Here is a 23463-nt window from a genome sequence, read left to right as displayed (position 1 = left end):
CACACGCATACAGGTGTTACAGCATTAAATGACTAGATAACATCAGAATATAGAATTTCCAGTTCAATCAGAGTTGGTTGACTCATAGTTCAAATACAATTGGTTGTATCATGTCAACAAAGTAGAGGCACAGACTGACAATGATATTGTCTCACTATATAAATCTATCATTTAATTGAGATTTTGGTTGTGAACCTATTTTCTATCCTGATTAATAGCTTAGGAAAGAAAACAGCTCAGATTTCATTTGTCTCCACATAGTTTCAACTATTTATATGCTTTTGCAAAATTAAGTACTTACTAATATCATCTTCATGATAAATGACAGAGTGAAATGGCAGAGTTCGGTCTTTAATATATCTCTCTGCTGGTTCAACATAAAATGTGCCACCATGAGTCTGAATGAATCCTTCAAATCTTCCATCAATAACAGACCCATGGCTAAAACTTCCTTCTTCACCTATTAATGAAAGCAACAAACTCTTAACAAACTCAAATTGCACATGAATGTTAAGTTTATTCTCCTTTAAAAAGCCATTCTTATGTATTGAAAAAAACCTAAATATAAATTTACCAGAGAAATTAATTTTCACATGAAATATATCAACCTAAATGTGAACAACTAGAACTTAGTAAATATATATTTTATACATATATATAAACAATGAAATATGGAACATCTGTCTTGCCGACAATCAAATTCCCAGCACCTAGCTCAGAGCCTGGCATGTATGCAATAGTCATCGAATAAATGGCTGCTAAATAAACTCTGAAAGAGACAAGCAGCTCTTTGTTAAAATTCATACATTTAACAGCTCTTTGTTTAAACTACAAGTATAAAATACATACTTTCAAAATAAAGACATTAAAGTATATTTTGAATTTCTGCTCTAATTGTCATTAAAAAAAAAAGTCCTTTCCCACTTAATGTATTCTGCATGCGTCTTGGCTTCCTTAGCGTAACTGGGTTTTAGAAATACATTTTCAAAATAGAAGAGTGTTAAATATTTTAGAAGTATACCACTAATTCTTTTTAAGATACTGGAAGTTTGTGAGTGTCTCATCAATGATACTTCTTTAGGGAAAGAAAATAATAAAAAAGAAAGTAGTTTTGGTTTTTAATACAGTCACAAAACATCAAATGATAAGAGGTGGGAAGTAGGAGGGATCTATAAAGTTTAATTTACCATTTAAAATTTTCTTACTAAAAGCTGAGGTCTAGCTTTTATTTTCTGACTTTGTATGACTTTCTCTTTTATTCACCATAATGTATTATAACTTTCTCAGATACTAACAATTAAAAGTTATTATGAATATACACAAACACAACTAAAAAAAAAAAAATTCTCAACATCAGGGTTTTTTTTTCCCCCCCAATTTCTAAGCTGTAGATTAGCACTAATTAGTTGACTTTGATCATAGACTGAAGCTGAGTCCAAGACATTTGCATTTGAAATGATACGATGTTTATCTATAAACTCATTTTGTCATACGCTTCTCAACTATCACCTAGCAAAATAAAGGTGGTGGGCGGAGGGGGGGGGGGACTACTAAGTTACTTATCCTGCAAGATAAACTATCAAGAAAATAATTTAAAACACTGTAACATTAGAAATCTTGATCAATGGAAAAACACTTTACTTTTCTATTACACAATTATAACAGTAAAAAAACCTTTAAAGTTATTAACTGTGCCCAATCTACAAATGAGAAATTTTAAGTACAAAAAAACCTCATTTACCCTTATAAAAAAAAAAAAAGAAAGAAACCTTTCTCAAAGTGTTTAATTTTTCAAGTTAAGATTTGAGGGAAAATCTCTCTACTGTGTAGAAATGAAATTTAACTTTCAGTTAACTTTAATAATTCTTAATAATGAGGATCATCTTGAGTATTTACTAACGTACAGAGTTATAATTCCATGATATTTTGTCCATAATTCCCCCAGAAGACATTGATTTTTTAGCTTTTTTACAACTTCCATAAATTGTTCTGTTCTTCCTTCATTACTAAGCTGATAAATGTAGTTTTCCATTGAACTAGTAACTGTGCCCTCATCTCCCTAATATCTTTTTAAATCTGGTGTAGTAAGAGAAAGTTGTTAGAATTGTGAACAAAAAGCAAATAGATTCTGAGGACAGAAGGCCTTCAGAGGACTTTCCTATAAAAGACTTTGCACATTATTTTTGGCTGTTAAGATCATTTTACAGTTTCATTGTAGACTTCTTCTCTTATAAAACACAGTTAAGTTACTGTTAATTTCTTTCTTGGAAAATCAGAAAAATTATATAAATCATTAAAATTTTTAAAAATATGTAGCAGTTTGGAAGTAATGAGAGAATCAAAACTTCATACCTTTTAAAAGCCAGACACGTCCAGGTTCACGATACTGGATGCTTGGGGCTGGTGCACTGGGACAACCCAGAGGGAGGGTATGGGGAGGGAGGAGGGAGGAGGGTTCAGGATGGGGAATACAGGTATACCTGTGGCAGATTCATTTCGATATTTGGCAAAACTAATACAATATTGTAAAGTTAAAAAAAAAATAAAATTAAAAAAAATAATAAATAAAATTTATTACAAAAAAAAACCAAAATAAAAATAAAAAAATAAATACACTATGTCTGCTGTCAATAAAAATAAAATAAAAGCCAGATACTACATAATTCGATACTAAACATATGTAAAAATTGATCCAAGAATTACTTCATCCTTCAAAGACCACTGTTCTTCATGATACAGTCAAATCTGCCCAGGATTTATACCATCTTTCTGAAATATTTGCCTACACTTCAAACAACATGAATTTCCTTGTGTAGAAAAAAATCAGAGTTCTTTTAAGGTTCAACTTACCATAAATATGTCCAGTGTAAATATGAGAAGTATCATAATCCAGTACTGCATTTGATGTTTCCACCCTAAACTCCTCACTGAAAAGGGAAGTATCCCTCTTCATTCGAAGGTTGAAATGTCTGCAGAGAGGGTGGAAAAGGAAAAAAATGAAATTAAAAGGATCCAAATTTAAACAATTATTTTTTTAAATAAAGAAAATCTGCAAAATGGACTGTTCCACAAAACTTGTCTATTTGGGAAATAACTGACCAATTTTCTTATTAAAATTCTGATCTAAAATTAACCTAACACTGATAAAACTCACATACAAATAAATAATCAGTAATCATCTAGGAATATATTAAAAAATAAATGCCTATAGGCTGATTCCTACATAGTGAAACAAGATCATTCTGAGGGCAGCTAAGATGATTGAAGATAAAAAGAAGCTTCTTGACTCAATTACTGTTATTCACCACTACCTGTCTTTCCTCTCTAGTAATTCCACAGCTTTGCCATTTTCTCCTCTTATCCACAATTCAGATAATACATACGAAAGTGTCATCTAATTAGATATTTAACATCTCCTCTCAGAAAAGTTAACTATGCATGCTCTTTCCTACAGACACATACAGAAAGAGACACACACACACACATACATACATACATACATACACACACACACAGAAAACGTTTCAAATCCTTTATTTTTCCCTGGGGCAACTTCTTTTAGTTCTTTTTAGACCTTTCTCAGTTCAGTTTGGAGACTCCAACACAAAGAACCATGATAGCTGAAATCATACTCATTCTAACTGTCCTCTATAAAAGAAAAGACCAAAATACTAAAATAAAATTAAGTAAAGAAATCTCAGGTTTTAGAATCAAATTCAGAATCAAAATCTTAAGCCTAAATTTACTAGTCCAGTATTTCTATCCACTAAATAAAGATAACACATTCTGTTCTCTGGAACCATTTTAAGGACTAGGGATTATAATCTATGAAAAAATAAACTCATTAACACGGTACTTGGCACAAAGGAGATGTAAAGGATAACATATTAGCTATCACTAGTAAACTCTTAGAACTAAATCAACTGCCATAACTTTCATAATCAACTAACTAATCAATTTTCACAACTGCCATAAAAGTGTGCATATAACATAATTTCTACTTAATGAATATGAACCAAAGTTTTTAATTAGCCAACCTCCAAATGTTATAGGACAAGAAATAATTTGAACTGTGACACACTGCTGCTGAAGGTAAAAAATGGAACAATTTGGAAAATTGGCTGTTATTTATAAAGTTAAACATGCAAAAACCCTATGACCCAGAATTCTACACCAAGAGAAATGAAAATATAAAATATATGTCCACACAAACAACTGGACACAAATGTCCAAAGCAGTTTTATTCAAAATTGCCAAAACCTGGAAATAACCTTAATGTCAATCAGCAAGTAGAGAGAGAAAAGGTTGTGGCTTATTCATATAGTAGCAAACTATTCAACAATAAAATGAGTCAGTTCAGTTCAGTTGTTTAGTCATGTCTGACTCTCTGCAACCCCATGGACTGCAGCACACCAGGCTTCCCTGTCCATCATCAACTCCTGGAGCTTCCTCAGACCCATGTCCATCGAGTTGGTGATGCCATCCAACCATCTCATCCTCTGTCATTCCCTTCTCCTCCTGCCTTCAATCTTTCCTAGCATCAGGTCTTTTTCCAGTGAGTCAGTTCTTCCCATCAGGTGGCCAAAGTATTGGAGTTTCAGCTTCAGCATCAGTCCTTCCAATGAATATTCAAGACTGATTCCCTTTACGAAGAAACTGGTTGGATCTCCTTGCGGTCCAAGGGACTCTCAAGAGTCTTCTCCAACAACACATTTCAAAAGCATCAATTCTTCAGCACTCAGCTTTCTTTATGGTCCAAACTCTCACATCCAAACACGACTGCTGGAAAAACCATAGCTTTGAACTATACAGACCTTTGTCAGCAATGTCTCTGCTTTTTAATATGCTGTCTAGGTTGGTGATAGATTTGCTTCCAAGGAGGAAGCGTCTTTTAATTTCATGGCTGCAGTCACCATCTGCAGTCATTTTGGAGCCCCCAAAAATAAAGTCTGTCACTGTTTCCATTGTGTCCCCATCTATTTGCCATGAAGTGACGGGACCGGATGCCATGATCTTCATTTCTTGAATGTTGAGCTTTAAGCCAACTTTTTCACTCTCATCTTTCACTTTCATCAACAGGTTCTTTAATTCTTATTTACTTTCTGCCATAAGGCTGGCGTCATCTGCATATCTGAGATATACAAGGTTGTGTCACCTGCATATCAGCATTATATATTTAATAAAATGATTAAATTCCTAAAAATAGGTACTTTTATAACACAAAAGACTGCACATAGTATAATTCCATATACATGTAATTTAACAGGGAAAATCTATAGTGTCAGAAAGCAGATCAGTGATTACCTGGGATGGAAAGAGACTAAGAGCAAATGGGAATGAAGGAACTTTTTTGCTCTGATGGAAATGTTCTACACCTTGGTTTGAATGGTGGTTCACAAGTACATACATTAATCAAAACTTAAACTATATACTTGAAATGATAAAACTATACAATAAAGGACAGAGACAGCATGGGCCTAACAGAAGCAGAAGATATTAAGAGGTGGCAAGAATACACAGAGCAACTATACAAAAACGATCTTAATGACCCAGATAATCACAATGGTGTGATCATTCACCTAAGGCCAGACATCCTGGAATGCTAAGTCAAGTGGGCCTTAGGAAGCATCACTACAAACAAAGCTAGTGGAGGTGATGGAATTCCAGTTGAGCTGTTTCAAATCCTAAAAGATGATGCTGTGAAAGTGCTGCACTCAATATGCCAGCCTATTTGGAAAACTCAGCAGTGGCCACAGGACTGGAAAAGGTCAGTTTTCATTCCAATCCCAAAGAAAGGCAATGCCAAAGAATGCTCAAACTACCGCACAATTACACTCATCTCACACTCTAGCAAAGTAATGCTCAAAATTCTCCAAGCTAGGCTTCAACAGTATGTGAACCGAAAACTTCCAAATGTTCAAGCTGGATTCAGAAAAGGCAGGGGAACCCAAGATCAAATTGCCAATATCCACTGGATCACAGAAAAAGCAAGAGAATTCCAGAAAAACATCTGCTTCACAGACTACGCTAAAGCTTTTGACTGTGTAGATCACAACAAACTGTGGAAAATTCTTAAAGAAATGGGAATACCAGACCATCTTACCTGCCTCCTGAGAATTCTGTATGCAGGTCAAGAAGCAACAATAGAACCAGACATGGAACATCGGACTGGTTCAAAATTGGGAAAGGAGTATGTCAAGGCTGTATATTTTCACCCTGCTTATTTAACTTATATGCAGAGTACATCATGTGAAACGCTGGGCTGGATGAAGCACAAGCTGGAATCAAGATTGCCAGGAGAAATATCAATACCTCAGATATGCAGATGACACAACCCTAATGGCAGAAAGCAAAGAGGAACTAAAGAGCCTCTTGATGAAAGTGAATGAGGAGAGTGAAAAAGCTGGCATAAAACTCAACATTCAAAAAACAAAGATTATGGCATCCGGTCACATCACTCATGGCAAACAGATGGGGAAACGGTGAAAACAGTGAGAGACTTCTTTTGGGGGGCGCTCCAAAATCACTGCAGCCATGGTGACTGCCGTCGTGAAATTAAAAGACACTTTCTCCTTGGAAAAAAAGCTATGACCAACCTAGACAGCATATTGAAAAGCAGTGACATTACTTTGCCGACAAAGGTCAGTCTAGTCATGTATGGATGCGAGGATTGAACGATAAAGACAGCTGAGCGCTGAAGAATTGATGCTTTTGAGTTGTGGTTTTTGGAGAAGACTCTTGAGACCCCTTGGACTGCAAGGATATCCAACCAGTCCATCCTAAAGGAAATCAGTCCTGAATATTCACTGGAAGGACTGATGCTGAAGCTGAAACTCCAATACTTTGGCCACCTGATGGGAAGAACTGACTCACTGGAAAAGGCCCTGATGCTGGGAAAGACTGCAAGCAGGAGGAGAAGGGGAAGACACAGGATGAGATGGTTGGATGGCATCACCAACTCCATGGACATGAGTCTGAGCAAGCTCCGGGAGTTGGTGCTGGACAGGGAACCTAGTGTGCTGCAGTCCATGTGGTCGCAAAGAGTCACACACAACTGATCGACTGAACTGAACTGAAACTATACACTTGAAATGAACATAATATAAATTATACTTCAATAAAGACGATTTTAAAGAAAAAAATCAAATCATTTTTCAAGTGAATAGGGGTCAACAGTTGGGTTTTATCCATTAGCTTCATAATAATGTCACCGTTTTTGAACACTATAATCCTTTTTCCTTAATTTCCCGTCAATATTGGCAATCTTTTATTTTGAGGCTGCACTCACTTCTATTTGCCTAAAACTCTCACAAAATATCTCCTAGGGCTTCCCAAGTACTGTGACAATGACTGTAGGCTAGGAAAGATATCCTTAGAACCTTAAGGTTCTAATCCATTGTAGCAAGCAATCAACAAAGCCAAAGATCTTCTAAATGGGAATTCCACAGTTAAAAAAACAATCCTAAACAAATAGGAATCCTGCCTGAATTCTTATTCCACATCCTTTTCATAAAGTTGCTTTCATCAACTAACAGACAGGAAATCCTTGATCATATATACAAGTATAAATATACACACTGTTTTTTAAAGGATCATAATGATTTGAAAATCATTCATTTATATTCATTTATGTACTTTTAATTTACTATATAAATAGCACTTCTAAAAGAGCATCTTCGTTAAACAGACTAAACAGTAAAAGTCCATGAGCTTAATCTGTTTGTCATTCAGGATTTGTTTATTATTTAGCAAAACTGTTATACCTTAAAACCATTATAAGCAGGAGCTTAAACTTTTGACTCAAGGGTAAGAGAAATTACAGTGAACACTGCCTTAAAAAAAAAATTCACTGCATTTTGGGAAAACAGTTTGGTGGTTCCTCAAAAAGTTAAACAGAGAACTACTGTATTATCCAGAAATTCTACTTCTAGGTATACACCCTAAGGACCGGAAATCAGGGACTCATGTACACCAATGTTTATGGCATTATTCATAATAGCCAAAAGATGGAAACAACCCTAATGTCCACCAACATATGGATTTCAAGATGTATGTATGAGTAGAATAAACATATAGTGGATTATTTAGCTTTAAAAAGGAATGGAATTCTGATACATGATACAACACGGATGAACCTTGGAAACACTATGCTAGGTGAAATGAGCCAGATGCAGAAGGTCATGTATCATATGACCCCAGTTATGAGGTACGTAGAATAGGCAACTTCCTAGGGACAGAAAGTAGAACAGAGGTTACCAAGGGCTGGTAGGTCAGAATACAGAGCTATTGTTTAATGGGTACACAGTTTCTGTTTGGTATAATCAAAAAGCTCTGGAAATGAACAGCAGTGATAGTTTGACAACACTTTGAATGTACCTAACGCCACTGAATTGTAACCATTAAAAATGGTTAAAATCGTTTAAGTTACATGTTATTTTGCCAACATAAAATAAAATTTCAAAAATCATGTATTCCCAAAAACTAAGGGATAAAATAAAATTGTGTGGGCAAAGATACCCATCCCAGTAGTAAAAGCCCCTAGAATATTGGTTGAGATACTACTGGTTGAGATAGCAGTATTGTGATAATGATGAGATTATAACATTGTTCTCAAATTGATGTAGGTTTCAGGGTTTCCTTGGTGGCTCAATGGTAAAGAATCCAACTGTCAATGCAGAAGACATGGGTTCGATTCCTGGGTTGGGAAAATTCCCTGGACAAAGAAATGGCAACCCACTCAAGTATTCATGCCTTGGAAAATCCCATGGACAGAAGAGTTTGGCAGGCTACAGTCCATGGGGTCACAAAGAATAAGACACAACTTCGTGATTAAACAACAAAAATAAAGTAGTTTCAGAGCACTTTCACACATATTACTGCACCTCATTCTCACAGTAACCTTGCAAGGGAAGCATGATGAATGTTTTTATGAGACTCAGGTCACAAGACTAGAATTAGGACTAGAGCTCTAGTATTTGGTTGCTGCATCTTCCTTTTGACCGTATCACAAATGCCTCTCAAGTATGTGATAGAAGCAGTCAAGTTAATATTTGCTGAGTGCTGTAGTGGTCTTAATGTATGTGATATTAGAAATCTTCACCAACAAGTTACCTTTTAAAATCTGAACAAATCCAAGTAAGATATAACCTTATCTGAATTTTACTGAAAATTTTACTGTACACCACCATACAAAGTACCCTTTGATTATTAATGCCTGAGACACTCTTAAGACTAAGGCTAAACTCTGTCCCCTTTTACTATGCTTCTTTCAGTAAGTTTAGTTCTTTTTTTGTTATTATAATATACTGCACTGCCACCAAAGATAAATTTTAGATTTCCTTTGAGGTGGAAGATGCTCTGTGTAAGGAACACTATTTGCACTGGGGATGTTTTCCTACTCTTAGATTTAACCACTGTGTTCACTGTATGGATCAATAGTATTTTGTATCTCATCCTGATTACAGTAGTTCTATTATCATTCTTTCTACAGTGCCATATAGTAAAGTTATAAAGAATGGAGTGAAATTATAGGCAGGCAAAATCAGCTAACAAATGACAGTCATTTGAAAAAATACATGAAACGGATTTTCCAAATCTCTGGCTTTGAAAATTTCATGCTTTGAAAATGCAGTTGTACCATGTGATAATAAAAGCTGGTTTTCCCCTCTGAGGCTTTAAAAAAGCACTCTGAATCTAAGTAGTACTAGAAGTAGGAGAACCACCTTCAGTATGGACAACAAAATTAATTATGTTAGTGTATGATTCTGTTAGTTTCTAGATCATATACCTTCTATACTAATGAGGTACCATTCTATAGATTAGAACAGTTAAGATTATAGAGTAAAAAGAAGTTGTCTTTTCCCTCACATGATTATAGGCTATAGACAGTATATGGCTCTGACTCTCAGAAGAAACCAGCAATAGTTAAAGATGCATCCCTCGAACTGGTCATAGGATTAGGGCTGGTGCAAAATTGTGATTTTGCATTATTGTGAAACTTTGCTGTTTGATATTGGAATACATTCTTAAATAAATGTGGTTATGTTATACATCATTTTAATGGCATTTCTCACTTCATGTTTTTCTGCTAATGACTCACTGTTTGCTGTTTATGTTTATTTTAGATTACAGAAATGTTAGACAAAAAGCAAATTCAAGCGATTTTTTAAATCCAGTACAAAATGGGTTGTAAAACAGCAGAGACAACTCATGCAATATCAGCAAGCGTTTGGCCCAGGAACTGCTAATGAACGTACAGTGCAGTGATGATTCAAGAAGTTTTGCAAAGAAGACTAGAGCCTCAAATATGAAGCACATAGTGGCCAGCCATCAGAAACTGACAAGCACCAACTGAGAGCCATCACTGAAGGTGATCCTCTTACAGCTACATGAGAAATTGCCGAAGAACTCAACATCAACCATCCTATGGTCATTTGGCATTTGAAGCAAATTGGAAAGGTGAAAAGGCTAGGTCACTGGGTGCCTCATGAGTAAAGTGAAGTTGCTCAGTCGTGTCCGACTCTTTGCAACCCCACTAGCCTACCAGGCTCCTCTGTCCATGGGATTTTCCAGGCAAGAATACTGGAGTGGGTAGCGATTTCCTTCTCCAACATGAGCTGACTGCAACTCAAAAAAGTTTTGAAGTGTTGTCTTTTTTTATTCTACACAATAACGACAAACCATTTCTTGATTAGACTGTGATGTGCAACAAAAAGTAGACTGTTTACAACAACCAGTGATGACCAGCTCAGTAGCTGGACCAAGCAAAAGCTCCAAAGCACTTCTAAAAGCTAAACTTGCACGAAAAAAAGGTCATGGTCTCTGGTGGTCTGCTGCCAGTCTGATCCACTACAGCTTTCTGAATCCTGATGAAACCATCACATCTGAGAAATATGCTCAGCAAATCGATGAGATACACCAAAAACTGCAACACCTGCAGCCGGCACTGGTCAGCAGAAAGGGCCCAATTCTTCTCCACAATGCCCGACCAACACGTCACACAACCAACATCTCAAAAGTTGAACAAATTGGGCTACAAAGTTTTGCCTCATCCACCATATTCACCTGATCTCTCACCAATCCACTACCACTTCTTCAAGCATCTTGACAACTTTTGCAGGGAAAACGCTTCCACAAACAGCAGAAAGCAGAAAATGCTTTCCAAGAGATTGTCAAATCCCAAGACGTGGATTTTCACGCTACAGGAATAAACAAACTTACTTCTCGTTGGCAAAAATGTGTTGATTGTAATGGTTCTTATTTTGATTAATAAAAATGTGTTTGAACCTAGTTACAATGATTTAAAAGTCATGGTCCAAAACCGCAATTACTTTTGTACCAACCTAACAGGACAAAAAAGCCTCAGCTAATGAAGTACCTTGTTAACTGGGGAAAGAAACCTGAGAGCAAAAGCTTTGCTTCCAAGTATGCCAGAGTGATCTGGCAGTCCCAGAGAGGTCTACTGTGTCTAAACAGGACAGGTTTGTCACAGGCCTGGAGAATGACTCCTAGAAATAAAACAGGACTTAACAGGCCTTCCTTAGAAAATAGACGTTTCTAGGTATTCTATCCCTGTAACATTCACCTTCTTCTTCATAAAGATGCTTGACAGAGTCTGCATCCAAATTATTTTTGTAAGACATGCTGCCAGTATTAATAGCAAATATTATTATAAGTCAAACAGTACACTTTTTGAAACAGAAAAGTCCTTTTTCAAATTATCTTAAAGAAGCCACCCCCCTGAAAAAGCATAAAACATAAGAGGTTGATAGAAAGGGAAAGAACAGTTAGCCCAGGTGTACGCCATTGGGCCAAACCTGAGGCATCCTCCACAGAAATTCTAGGGCTCTATAGTTTGAAAAACACAGTTCCAGGCTTTACTAATGGTCCTGAGGTAGACAGATTGCCCCAAATAAGCAAAAATAAACATATAAGATTCCTTAAGAATTACCAAGGAAGATAAACGTGAAACTAAAACTGAAGTTTGTAGTGGTAAGTGCTATGATGAAAAACAAAGCAGAATAAAAGGAGAGAATGGAAGAAGGAAAGAAAGTGCTACTTTACAAACGGTGCTAGGCAAGATTTCTCTGAATGGATGACATTTGAGCAGAGATTTGAATGAAATGGAGGCTCAAGAGCCATGTGGCTATGGAGTGGAGGTGGGAAAGAGCTGTGAGCAGCAGAACTACACACACTGCGTGTTAGAGAAAAATCACTTGGGCTGAAGTGGTATATAGAGCGGGGAGGGGAGGAGATATGGTAAGAAAATAGAATATAGCACACAGAACATCTTTGTTCAATTAATGAAGACCTGGGCAGCCAGCAAGTTAATTCTTTATGTGACAAACGCTGTCTAAAACATCTCCATGAATATATTTCTTCAAACTACAATATTCCCTGTGCCCGTTGTGGGAAGTGAGAGGAAGGAAGGGGACTTGTCGTCCTGCTGCACATTCTCATTATCTCAAATCTCTCCTTTTAAAAGATAAAATTTGCCGTCTCCTCCCCCATGCTCCTCAAGGAGTCTACTCCCATACACATTTTTCTGCCTTTGTTACCTTTCCACATCCAGGGTGGCCTGAAGATTCAAACCCCTCCTCCAAGCCCCACTCGTGGGCTCTTCTCATTCAACTGCAACCATGCAAGCAGTTCAGGTCTCCTTTTATTGGGTAAGTGGGTTCTACACTGAATTCTTATCCTCAGCCTCCTCCCACTTAAGATAAAGTTTCTGATGAAAAAGAGCTACTGCCATTCTGCAATAGCAAACTGTTTAACAACTTTTTGATTTTGCATTACTGATAGTATCAACCTCCAAAAGAAAATGATGAGAACTTCTACTCGAGATTTAATACTGATATACTGTGAATAACTGGTTGATGATGAAGTAGCAAGAACTTAAGAAGACAACACCATCATCTTATCATCATGGAGTTTGTTAAAACAAGAAATAAGAATAAGCCTAAGAGAGAAAGTAAGTTCTAAGTTCAGCCACTCATGCTCGTGTCCGACTCTGTGACCCCATGGACTGCAGCACACCAGGCCTCCCTGTCCATCACCAACTCCAGGAGCTTGCTGAAACTCACGTCCATCTAGTCAGTGATGCCATCCAGCCATCTCATCCTCTGACATCTCCTTCTCCTCCGCCTTCAATCTTTCCCAACATCAGGGTCTTTTCCAAGGAGTCAGTTCTTCTCATCCAGTGGCCAAAGTATTGGAGTTTCAGCTTCAACATCAATCCTTTCAAAGAACACTAAGGACTGATCTCCTTTAGGATGGACTGGTTGGATCTCCTTGCAGTCCAAAGGACTCTCAAGAATCTTCTCCATCACAGTTCAAAAGCATTAATTCTTTGGCGCTCAGCTTTTTCTATAGTCCAACTCTCACATTCATACATGACTACTGGAAGAACCATAGCTTTGACTAGATGTATGTTTGTAGCAAAGGATTTAAAAAAACAGATTTTTAAACATTAACAGAGAGTATGACTAAAATCTCCTATTTGGGGACTTAAATATATATACAAATGAAGCTGAATGACTGACCATGTCTCCAAAATGTCATCCAAGTTGGAGAGAGCAACCTCTGAAGTCTCTAAGATAAACAATGTGAAAGGCTCACTGAGTTTAATAATAAATATGAGCAAGCTACTGCTGAAAGCAAAACATTAAAAAACTGGAGGAGTCGTGTCAGAACAATTTTATTATGGACAATTAAAATGTGTTTGTATTTCTTACATTTGGGGAAAAACTGGCCAAGCTATACTCAAAAACTAACCACGTCCTTGCATTCAATCACCACAGAATTAGTAGAGATGGTTTTTCAAAGATACTGGCCCAATATGCTCTTTTAACCAAAATGCCCAAAGATACCCTGGTTATTATCATAAATTATTAGAAATTCAAACAAAAAAATGTTACTTCTTTACCCTTATACATGACTATGAAGTCCCCAAATTTGAATTACTTTGTATAACTAGATCAGCGAGATCAAACAAAACTAGAGAAATTCAAAGGATTATTAACGTGGACTAGGAATACTGGTAATGTTTAGCAAGACAAAAGCAAAAAGCAGCAATTAACCACTCCCTTCCTCTGAACGCTTTTCCCTGGCTTCTAGGTATTATGCTCTCAGGTTTCCTACTTTTCTTACCACTCTTCAGTTTTTGCACCCCCTCCTCCACTTACAACTTAAAATACTGGCATTCAGCAGCACTTCAGCAACTGGGTCCTCTTCATAAACGTCACATAACATGTTCAAAACTGAACTTCTGACTTCTCCTCAAAACTTATAGCTGTTCCCGTATCCTATCTCAGTAAATGGCTCCAGCAATCACTCATTTGCTCAAACTAGAAAAAGTCATCCTCGACTCCTCTTAGGACCTCACTATGTATGAATTATGCCCAATAAATTCTACCTTCAAAATATCTCTCACATTTATCCACTCTCCTTCATCATCTCTAGTACCATCCTAATCCAGGATACCACTTCTCATGTTCAGTTCAGTCGCTCAGTCGTGTCCGACTCTTTACAATCCCATGAACGATGAACTCTCTGTCCATTACCAACTCCCGGAGCTTACTCAAACTCATGTCCATCGAGTCGGTGATGCCATCCAGCCATCTCATTCTCTGTCGTCCCCTTCTCCTCCTGCCCCCAATCCCTCCCAGCATCAGGGTCTTTTCCAATAAGTCAACTCTTCACATGAGGTGGCCAAAGTATTGGAGTTTCAGCTTCAGATCATTCCTTCCAATGAACACCCAGGACTGATCTCTTTTAGGATGGGCTAGTTGGATCTCCTTGCAGTCCAAGGGACTCTCAAGAGTCTTCTCCAACACCACAGTTCAAAAGCATCAATTCTTCAGCACTCACCTTTCTTCACAATCCAACTCTCACATCCATACATGACCACTTCTCATGAGGATGTCTTAATCCCTTTAACGTTACTCCTTTCCAAACTATTCTTCATCTGCAGCCAGACCAGACTTTTTTTACCTCATAAAGTTACTTACCATTAAAAATGTTCCACGGTTAAGTAAAAAAACTATCACCATGACTTACATACACTCTCAAAGATCTGGCTCCTGCTTACGTCAGCCTAATTAGAAACCATTCTCCCTCACATCTTAGGAACCAGCCATACTGAAATTCCTTCATCTCAGTATCTTCACACATGCTATTTCCTCTGTCTAATCACCTCCTTCTTTGTCATCTTTCCCGGATCCATTTAAAGTCATTTTCTAAGACCAGTGGCCTTCCCTGACCCCCAGACAAGATGGTATTCCCCTATGCTCCCACAGCAATCTTTTAAAACATTCTTAACATTTACCACAGCTATTATTCCTAATATAATACCTCTATTTCTCTTGAGTCCATAAAATCCTGAACAGTAAGAACTTCTCTTGTTCAGCTTCTCCATTCCTAGCAGCTACTAAAAGTGCCTGAAAGGGAATTCCCTGGCAATCTAGTGGTGAGAACTCCACAATTCCACTGCCAGGGGCTCAGGTTCAACCTCTGGCTGGGGAACTAAGTTCCTGCAAGCCGTGCAGCACAACCAAAACTAAAGTACAAGTAAACAAAAGCACCTGAAATACACTGGATGCTTAATAAATGCGTCAAACAATGCAAGGATTGAAATAAAATATACAAGTGGACTTAGTAAATTATGGCATACAAAAACTAGAGAAACATCTCTTGTAGCTTAAATAAAAATAAAGGAAATATACATTTGTTCATTCAATCCAAGAATCAAAATTCTATTTAACAGAATTTGTGATTTAGGTTTTAAAAAAAGAAAAAGACAAGTACTACTACACATAACACAATTATTTGTCTAAGATTTAAGATTCCTGATATGCTAGACTTTGTGTTTATATTTGATTTGTTGTTTCAGCATTATTCTCCCAGTACAGACTATTTTAGAACCTAACTAGTACAAAGTGACTGGAGAAGGCAATGGCACCCCACTCCACTACTCTTGCCTGGAATATCCCATGGATGGAGGAGCCTGGTAGGCTGCAGTTCAAGGGGTCACTAAGACTCAGATATGACTGAGCGACTTCACTTTCACTTTTCACTTTCATGCATTGGAGAAGGAAATGGCAACCCACTCCAGTGTTCTTGCCTGGAGAATCCCAGGGATGGGGGAGCCTGGTGGGCTGCCGTCTATGGGGTCACACAGACTCGGACACGACTGAAGTGACTTAGCAGTACAAAGTGACTAGGACTTGAGAAAATTTCAGAGATGCACACAACAATTCAAGTTTATCCCTACGAACAAGTATCAGAAATACATGTCCATCTAAAAAGCAGAAAAAAAGTTGAAGAGGTTATAATACAACCAAGTGAGGAATCTTGGTGTCCAGAAGCTACTTCAAATAGGAAGTGTATATGTGATTATCAAAGATTTTTAAAACCTATTTAATGTTTTAAAATATTACATTACTTACAAGATTTCACTGATGCTTAATAAAACAACCAAGCAGGCATAATATTACCAATAAACTAAACATATCCATTCAACACGGTTATATTAATCAGGTATAGTGAAATCGGATAAACATTAGTCATACAAAACCCTTGCTATACTTTTAAGAGACAGCACAACAACTTAGAGAGGGCTTAGTCACTTAAAGAACAGAAAAAAACAAAGCTGCCTATGAATCTGAATTTAGTCTGAGTTGGGGAGCTTATTTCACAAAAAGAGCACACTGCAAATCCAAAATTCTAGTGTGAAATATAACTTACAACTGAGGATTGTAATTGAAGAATGATGGATGGGCTTTCCTACTAGGCGTATACTTAATTTCTGACATTTACGTGTCTAGGTCACCTACTCTAGAAACTCTGACATTCAATATGCTATCAGATACAAGCCTGTTTTAGATTAACTTTCCAAAGAATTGAAAATAGTCAGAAAAACACTTTTACACTCTTATTTCCATTCCTTTTTCAAAAAGAAAGGAAGCTCAGTTTAAGTTTTTTAAAAAATTCATCTTCTCTTTTATATAAATCCTACTTAGTGCTTAAAAACATGTAAAATAAAAATGCTTCATGTTAAAATCTTATCTAAGAAGCTAAGTTCAGAGCAATCATCAGCTCTCAATTTAACTTCTTCAACACAAAATTACATGAACACAACTAAGCTCTTCCTACTCTTATTTTAGTAAGTAACTCAAGTAGCCAGTGTAGCCTTCACAATTTTAAAAATATATATTTGTTAAGCTTTTACTATCTGTGTAAGCATAAAGAATAGGATATCTTAGAAAATCCACTGCGGAGACACAGTGGTATGAAATGAAGTCTGTGCCAAAAGGCACTGCACCTGATGTAAAGTAGGTCCAAAGAAGTACCACTTTCCCTTCAAAACTTTTGCTCTAACTTGCTCAAATTTTGCTGGAAGAGATTTAAGTGGAATAGATTTTAATAGATTAAATTTAAAACCTTTCAAAATTCTGTTTTTCCATATCCATAACAACAGCATTTTTACATAACTCAAATTTATCCTGTTTCTCCTGAGTTGGCATCCATTTCTACTGTCTAGATTCTTATCTCTTCAAGTGTGCTGGTTTGTCTACAGAGTTAAAAGGGTGGTGGGTTTCTATTACCCTACTCATGATATGTCAAAAATCAAGTCTAAGATGCTACCTGACTAACCCAACTCCAGTCATGAAGAATATCTATGCCTTTTACAAGTTACCTGGACCACATTCTTGACATCCTTATATATCAGAGGTTGTGAGAACCTAAGTCCCAAACTCCAAAGAAAATTTCAAAAGAAGTATCAGACCGTTTATTTTTAGCAGCTTGGAAATGTACAATTGAGGCTACAGGAATAATTATATTGTCAAAACCAGAAAAAACTATTGGTTTTATTTTTTATTTTTTTAAACTATTGGTTTTAGACTATGTAAGTACTCTAAAATATTATACTCAGATCAGATCAGATCAGTCGTTCAGTCGTGTCCGACTCTTTGCAACCCCATGAATCACAGCACACCAGGCCACCCTGTCCATCACCAACTCCCGAAGTTCACTCAGACTCACGTCCATCGAGTCAGTGATGCCATCCAGCCATCTCATCCTCTGTCGTCCCCTTCTCCTCCTGCCCCCAATCCTTCCCAGCATCAGCGTCTTTTCCAATGACTCAACTCTTCGCATGAGGTGGCCAAAGTATTGGGAGTTTCAGCTTTAGCATCATTCCTTCCAAAGAACACTCAGGACTGATCTCCTTCAGACTGGACTGGTTGGATTCCCCTGGACTCCTTGCAGTCCAAGGGACTCTCAAGAGTCTTCTCCAACACCACAGTTCAAAAGCATCAATTCTTCGGCGCTCAGCCTTCTTCAAAGTCCAACTCTCACATCCATACATGACCACAGGAAAAACCATAGCCTTGACTAGACGAACCTTTGCTGGCAAAGGAATGTCTCTGCTTTTGAATATGCTATCTAGGTTGGTCATAACTTTCCTTCCAAGGAGTAAGTGTCTTTTAATTTCATGGCTGCAGTCACCGTCTGTAGTGATTTTGGAGCCCCCCAAAATAGAGTCTGACACTGTTTCCCCATCTATTTCCCATGAAGTGGTGGGACCGGATGCCATGATCTTCATTTTCTGAATGTTGAGCTTTAAGCCAACTTTTTCACTCTCCACTTTCACTTTCATCAAGAGGCTTTTGAGTTCCTCTTCACTTTCTGCCATAACGGTGGTGTCATCTGCATATCTGAGGTTATTGATATTTCTCCCAGCAATCTTAATTCCAGCTTGTGTTTCTTCCAGTCCAGCGTTTTTCATGATGTACTCTGCATATAAGTTAAATAAACAGGGTGACAATATACAGCCTTGACGAACTCCTTTTCCTATTTGGAACCAGTCTGTTGTTCCACGTCCAGTTCTACCTGTTGCTTCCTGACCTACATACACATTTCTCAAGAGGCAGATCAGATGGTCTGGTATTCCCATCTCTTGAAGAATTTTCCACAGTTTATTGTGATCCACACAGTCAAAGGCTTTGGCATAGTCAATAAAGCAGAAATAGATGTTTTTCTGGAACTCTCTTGCTTTTTCTATGATCCAGCAGATTTTGGCAATTTGATGTCTGGTTCCTCTGCCTTTTCTAAAACCAGCTTGAACATCAGGAAGTTCACGGTTCACTACAATTAGATAAAATTTTGATATCTTTTATATGCAAAACGTATATTAGATAGAAACAAGTTTTGATTTATTGATTACATACCTAAAAAATTAAACAAAGAGCCAAAAAATAGTTTATTACAGACTCAGTTCAGTTCAGTCGCTCAATCGTGTCTGGCTCTTTGCAAGCCCATGGACTGCAGCAGACCAGGCCTCCCTGTCCATCACCAACTCCTGGAGTTTAACCAGACTCATCTCCATTGAGTAGGTGATGCCATCCAGCCATCTCATCCTCTGTCGTCCCCTTGTCCTCCTGCCTTCAATCTTTCCCAACACCAGGGTCTTTTCAAACGAGTTAGTTCTCGCATCAGGTGGCCCAAGATTTGGACTTTCAGCTTCAACATCAATCCTTCCAAAGAACACTAAGGACTGATCTCCTTTAGGATGGACTGGGTGGATCTCCTTGCAATCCAAAGGACTCTCAAGACTCTTCTCCAATACCACAGTTCAAAAGCATCAATTCTTCAGCGCTCAGCTTTCTTGATAGTCCAATTCTCACATCCATACATGACTACCAGAAAAAACCATAGCCTTGACTAGACAGACCTTTGTTGGCAAAGTAATGTCTCTGCTTTTTAATATGCTGTCTAGGTTGGTCATAACTTTCCTTCCAAGGAGTAAGCGTCTTTTAATTTCATGGCTGCAATCACTATCTGCAATGATTTTGGAGCCCAAAATAATAAAGTCTGACACTGTTTCCACAGTTTCCCCAAGTATTTGCCATGAAGTGATGGGACCGGATGCCATAATCTTACTTTTCTGAATGTTGAGCTTTAAGCCAACTTTTTCACTCTCCTCTTTCACTTTCATCAAGAGGCTCTTTAGTTCTTCTTCACTTTCTGCCATAAGGGAGATGTCATCTGCACATCTGAGGTGATTCATAGTTTTCCTGGTAATCTTGATTCCAGCTTGTGCTTCTTCCAGCCCAGCATTTCTCATGATGTATAATCTGCATATAAGTTAAATAAGCAGGGTGACAATATACAGCCTGGACATACTCCTTTTCCTGTTTGGAACCAGTCTGTTGTTCCATGTCCAGTTCTAACTCTTGCCTCCTGACCAGGATACAGATTTCTCAAGAGGCAGGTCTGGTGGTCTGGTATTCCCATCTCTTTCAGAATTTTCCACAGTTTATTGTGATCCACACAGTCAAAGGCTTTGGCATAGTCAATAAAGCAGAAATAGATGTTTTTCTGGAACTCTCTTGCTTTTTTGATGATTCACTGGATGTTGGCAATTTGATCTCTGGTTCTTCTGCCTTTTCTAAACCCAGCTTGAACATCTGGAAGTTCATGGTTCACGTATTGCTGAAGCCTGGCTTAGAGAATTTTGAGCATTACTTTACTAGCATGTGAGATGAGTGCAATTATTACAGACTAGATAGTGTTTGAGCTTTTTTTTTTTTTTTTTTTTTTTTAATTCATTACTTTGGTGTTACTAATATATTTTGTAGAATTTTATTTTTTTTTATTTTGTAGAATTTTAAAGCAGAAGAAGCCTTAAACATTATCTCATCCAAACATCAAGGTTTTACTAATGAGCAAACTAAGGCTCAAAAGAAATCACTAGACAACACATGTCAGGTGACAGGGGAACACCAATCAGTCTCCAAATTACCACAATCCTCCTTTCTCTATCTAGTACAAAAAATACATACACACACACACACAAGAAAAACTGAAATTTCATGATGTATATGAGTCAAACTATTATGCTATACACCTTAAATTTATACAGTGCATGTGTGTGTGCTCAGTCACTTCAGTCATGTCCAACTCTGCAACCCTGTGGACCATAGCCCACCAAGCTCCTCTGATTCTCCAGGCAAGAATCCTGTAGTGGATTGCTATGCCTTCCTCCAGGGTATCTTCCTGACCCAGGGATCAAACCCACATCTCCTGTACTGCAAGCAAATTCTCACTGAGCCACCAGAGAAGCCCCCATGTCAATTAAATCTCAATAAAACTGCAAGGGGGAAGAAAAGGGAAAAGCTTTTTCATTTCATGTCAAAAATGGCCTTTAGGCTTAAAGAACCTTGACATTTCTTCAGTGATATTTGTAAACCTGGGGTTTGGTACACCCTTTTTTTTTTTTTTTTAACATTGAACAAGTTTCTTTTTTATTTTTTAATTAATTTATTTTAATTGGAGGCTAATTACTTTACAATATTGCAGTGGTTTTTGCCATACATTGACATGAATTAGCCATGGGTACACCCTTTCTTTTTGAGGAAACTTGGAAGACAGGTTGAAAGAAGTATGTTCATGTGCCTAGGCATGAAAACAAACAGAACAAAAAATAACTTAAATACTGAAACATATGCACACATACTCACATACCCACACTCCTAAGAAGCTCTGCTTATACCCCAAACTAACATTCTGCATATGGTAGGGTAGGAGAAGAGACTTAGTAGAAAATCTGTAAGTATACTAATCGAGGTCATTTTTACAGGTCTATTTCAAGGAAAAAGAGAAAACTATCAGGTCATCACATTTTTAACTAAAGTATGTTAGAAGGTAGTAGCAATAACCATGTTTAAGGGCACAAGCTCTGAGACACTGTGACTATACAAGTATAATAATTCAGACAAAAAAATCAAATTTCTCAATTTGTATCTATTGTAGAAAATACAGTTCATGTATATAATCAACTAGATGTCTGTTGAAAGCACCTAAGATAACCACTTATACACACAATGAGGTTCCTTGGATCCAGGCTCTTTATGACTGCCTCAGTCAGTTCCCTCTTCTGTGAACACTAACAGCATTCTATCTGTAAAGCACCGTGTCACTTTTATTCTTATGCAATGACTGACGTTCATCTTGCAGCTTCTATTAGGATAACTAAATAACAGCATGTACGTGCACGCTCCCTCTCAGTTACTCTAACACAAATTAAAAAAAAAACAGAAGGATCTAAGATTTGGTTTTGCAAATATCAATATGAAATATATCATGGAGCTAATAAAAATCTAGCAATGTAACAGAACTGTGACATCCAAACCAAAGGCACCTAGAATATAGCATTAAATTTATTTTGAGATAGCCACTAAAAACAGGAAGGATTAATGACCACTTACTATTTCATGATACCAATAAGAATGGGTAATTAAAATTTTCTCCGAGGTTAAGGCTCATAAAAATTTATATGAATTGCCATAATCAAAATTTTTATTTCGAAGCTCAGATCCTAAAATGAACTTTTTTCTCCTTGAAATCAAAGTAGACATGTAACTTGAAAGTCCTTTTTTCTATAATGATCATTGCTTTGTAATATGGAAATTAAGTAAACCATTTATTACCATTTGTAAAATACTTTAAGTATCACAGCATTTCTTATAATCTTATTTTTCTATCCATTAAAATCTTTCTTGAGTACCTGTAATATAAGGGCAAATAGTGGACATACTAAATAGTAGCAGGTATCTTGCCTGTGAGGAAGAAAACAGTTACAGAAAAATAAACACATGAAGAGATACCAAATCAAATGTGAATGGAACAGATAAGTAATTTAGAAGTTCAGAGTAAGGTGTAAATAAAGCTTGAGAGAAGCAGAACTGGAATTGTGCATTAAAAGATGATCAGAATTTATTTAAGATAAATAACACAGGGAACAAACCTATACATGATATACTCAGCAATGAGAAGCTCACTCTGAATGAAACAGACACTTGATTTTGGGAAGTAGAACAAAATAAGTTTAGAATTGAGTTGAATTACTTTACAAAGAATCATTGCATTAATTTACAAAGACAGACGGGTCTTGGTGGAGAGGTCTGACAAATATGGTCCACTGGAGAAGAGAATGGCAAACCACTTCAGAATTCTTGCCTTGAGAGCTCCATGAACAGTATGAAAAAGCACACTGAAAGATGAACTCCCCAGGTTGGTAGGTGCCCAATATGCTACTGGATATCAGTGGAGAAATAACTCCAGAAAGAATGAAGCGACAGAGCCAAAGCAAAAACAACACCCAGTCGTGGATGTGACTGGGGATAGAAAACAAGGTCCGATGCTATAAAGAGCAACATTGCATAGGAACCTGGAATGTCAGGTCCATGAATCAAGGCAAATTGGAAGCAGTCAAACAGGAGATGGCAAGAGAGAACGTCAACATTTTAGGAATCAGCAAACTAAAATGGACTGGAATGGGTGAATTTAACTCAGATGACCATCATATCTACTACTGTGGGCAAGAATCCCTTCGATGAAATGGAGTAGCCATCATAGTCAACAAAAGAGTCCAAAATGCAGAACTTGGATGTACTCTCTGAA

At 37.2% G+C, this 23463-nt stretch overlaps 1 protein-coding gene across 3 annotated transcripts in view; it reads right to left on the bottom strand.

The window, feature by feature from the left end:
• Nucleotides 1-23463, bottom strand: part of ADAM10 (ADAM metallopeptidase domain 10) — a 143600-nt gene that overhangs the window by 76759 nt on the left and 43378 nt on the right. For all 3 annotated transcript variants that reach the window (XM_061431157.1, XM_061431158.1, XM_061431159.1), the window contains exons 3-4: nt 2851-2969; nt 302-460 (exon numbers count right to left, since the gene is read on the bottom strand). In XM_061431157.1, coding sequence (XP_061287141.1) covers nt 302-460; nt 2851-2969 — 278 coding nt within the window. The remainder of the gene's footprint in view (nt 1-301; nt 461-2850; nt 2970-23463) is intronic.

This window comes from Bos javanicus, chromosome 10, assembly GCF_032452875.1.
Source record: "Bos javanicus breed banteng chromosome 10, ARS-OSU_banteng_1.0, whole genome shotgun sequence".
NCBI classification, from domain to species: Eukaryota; Metazoa; Chordata; class Mammalia; order Artiodactyla; family Bovidae; genus Bos; species Bos javanicus.
This window is presented reverse-complemented; position numbering and strand designations above follow the sequence as displayed.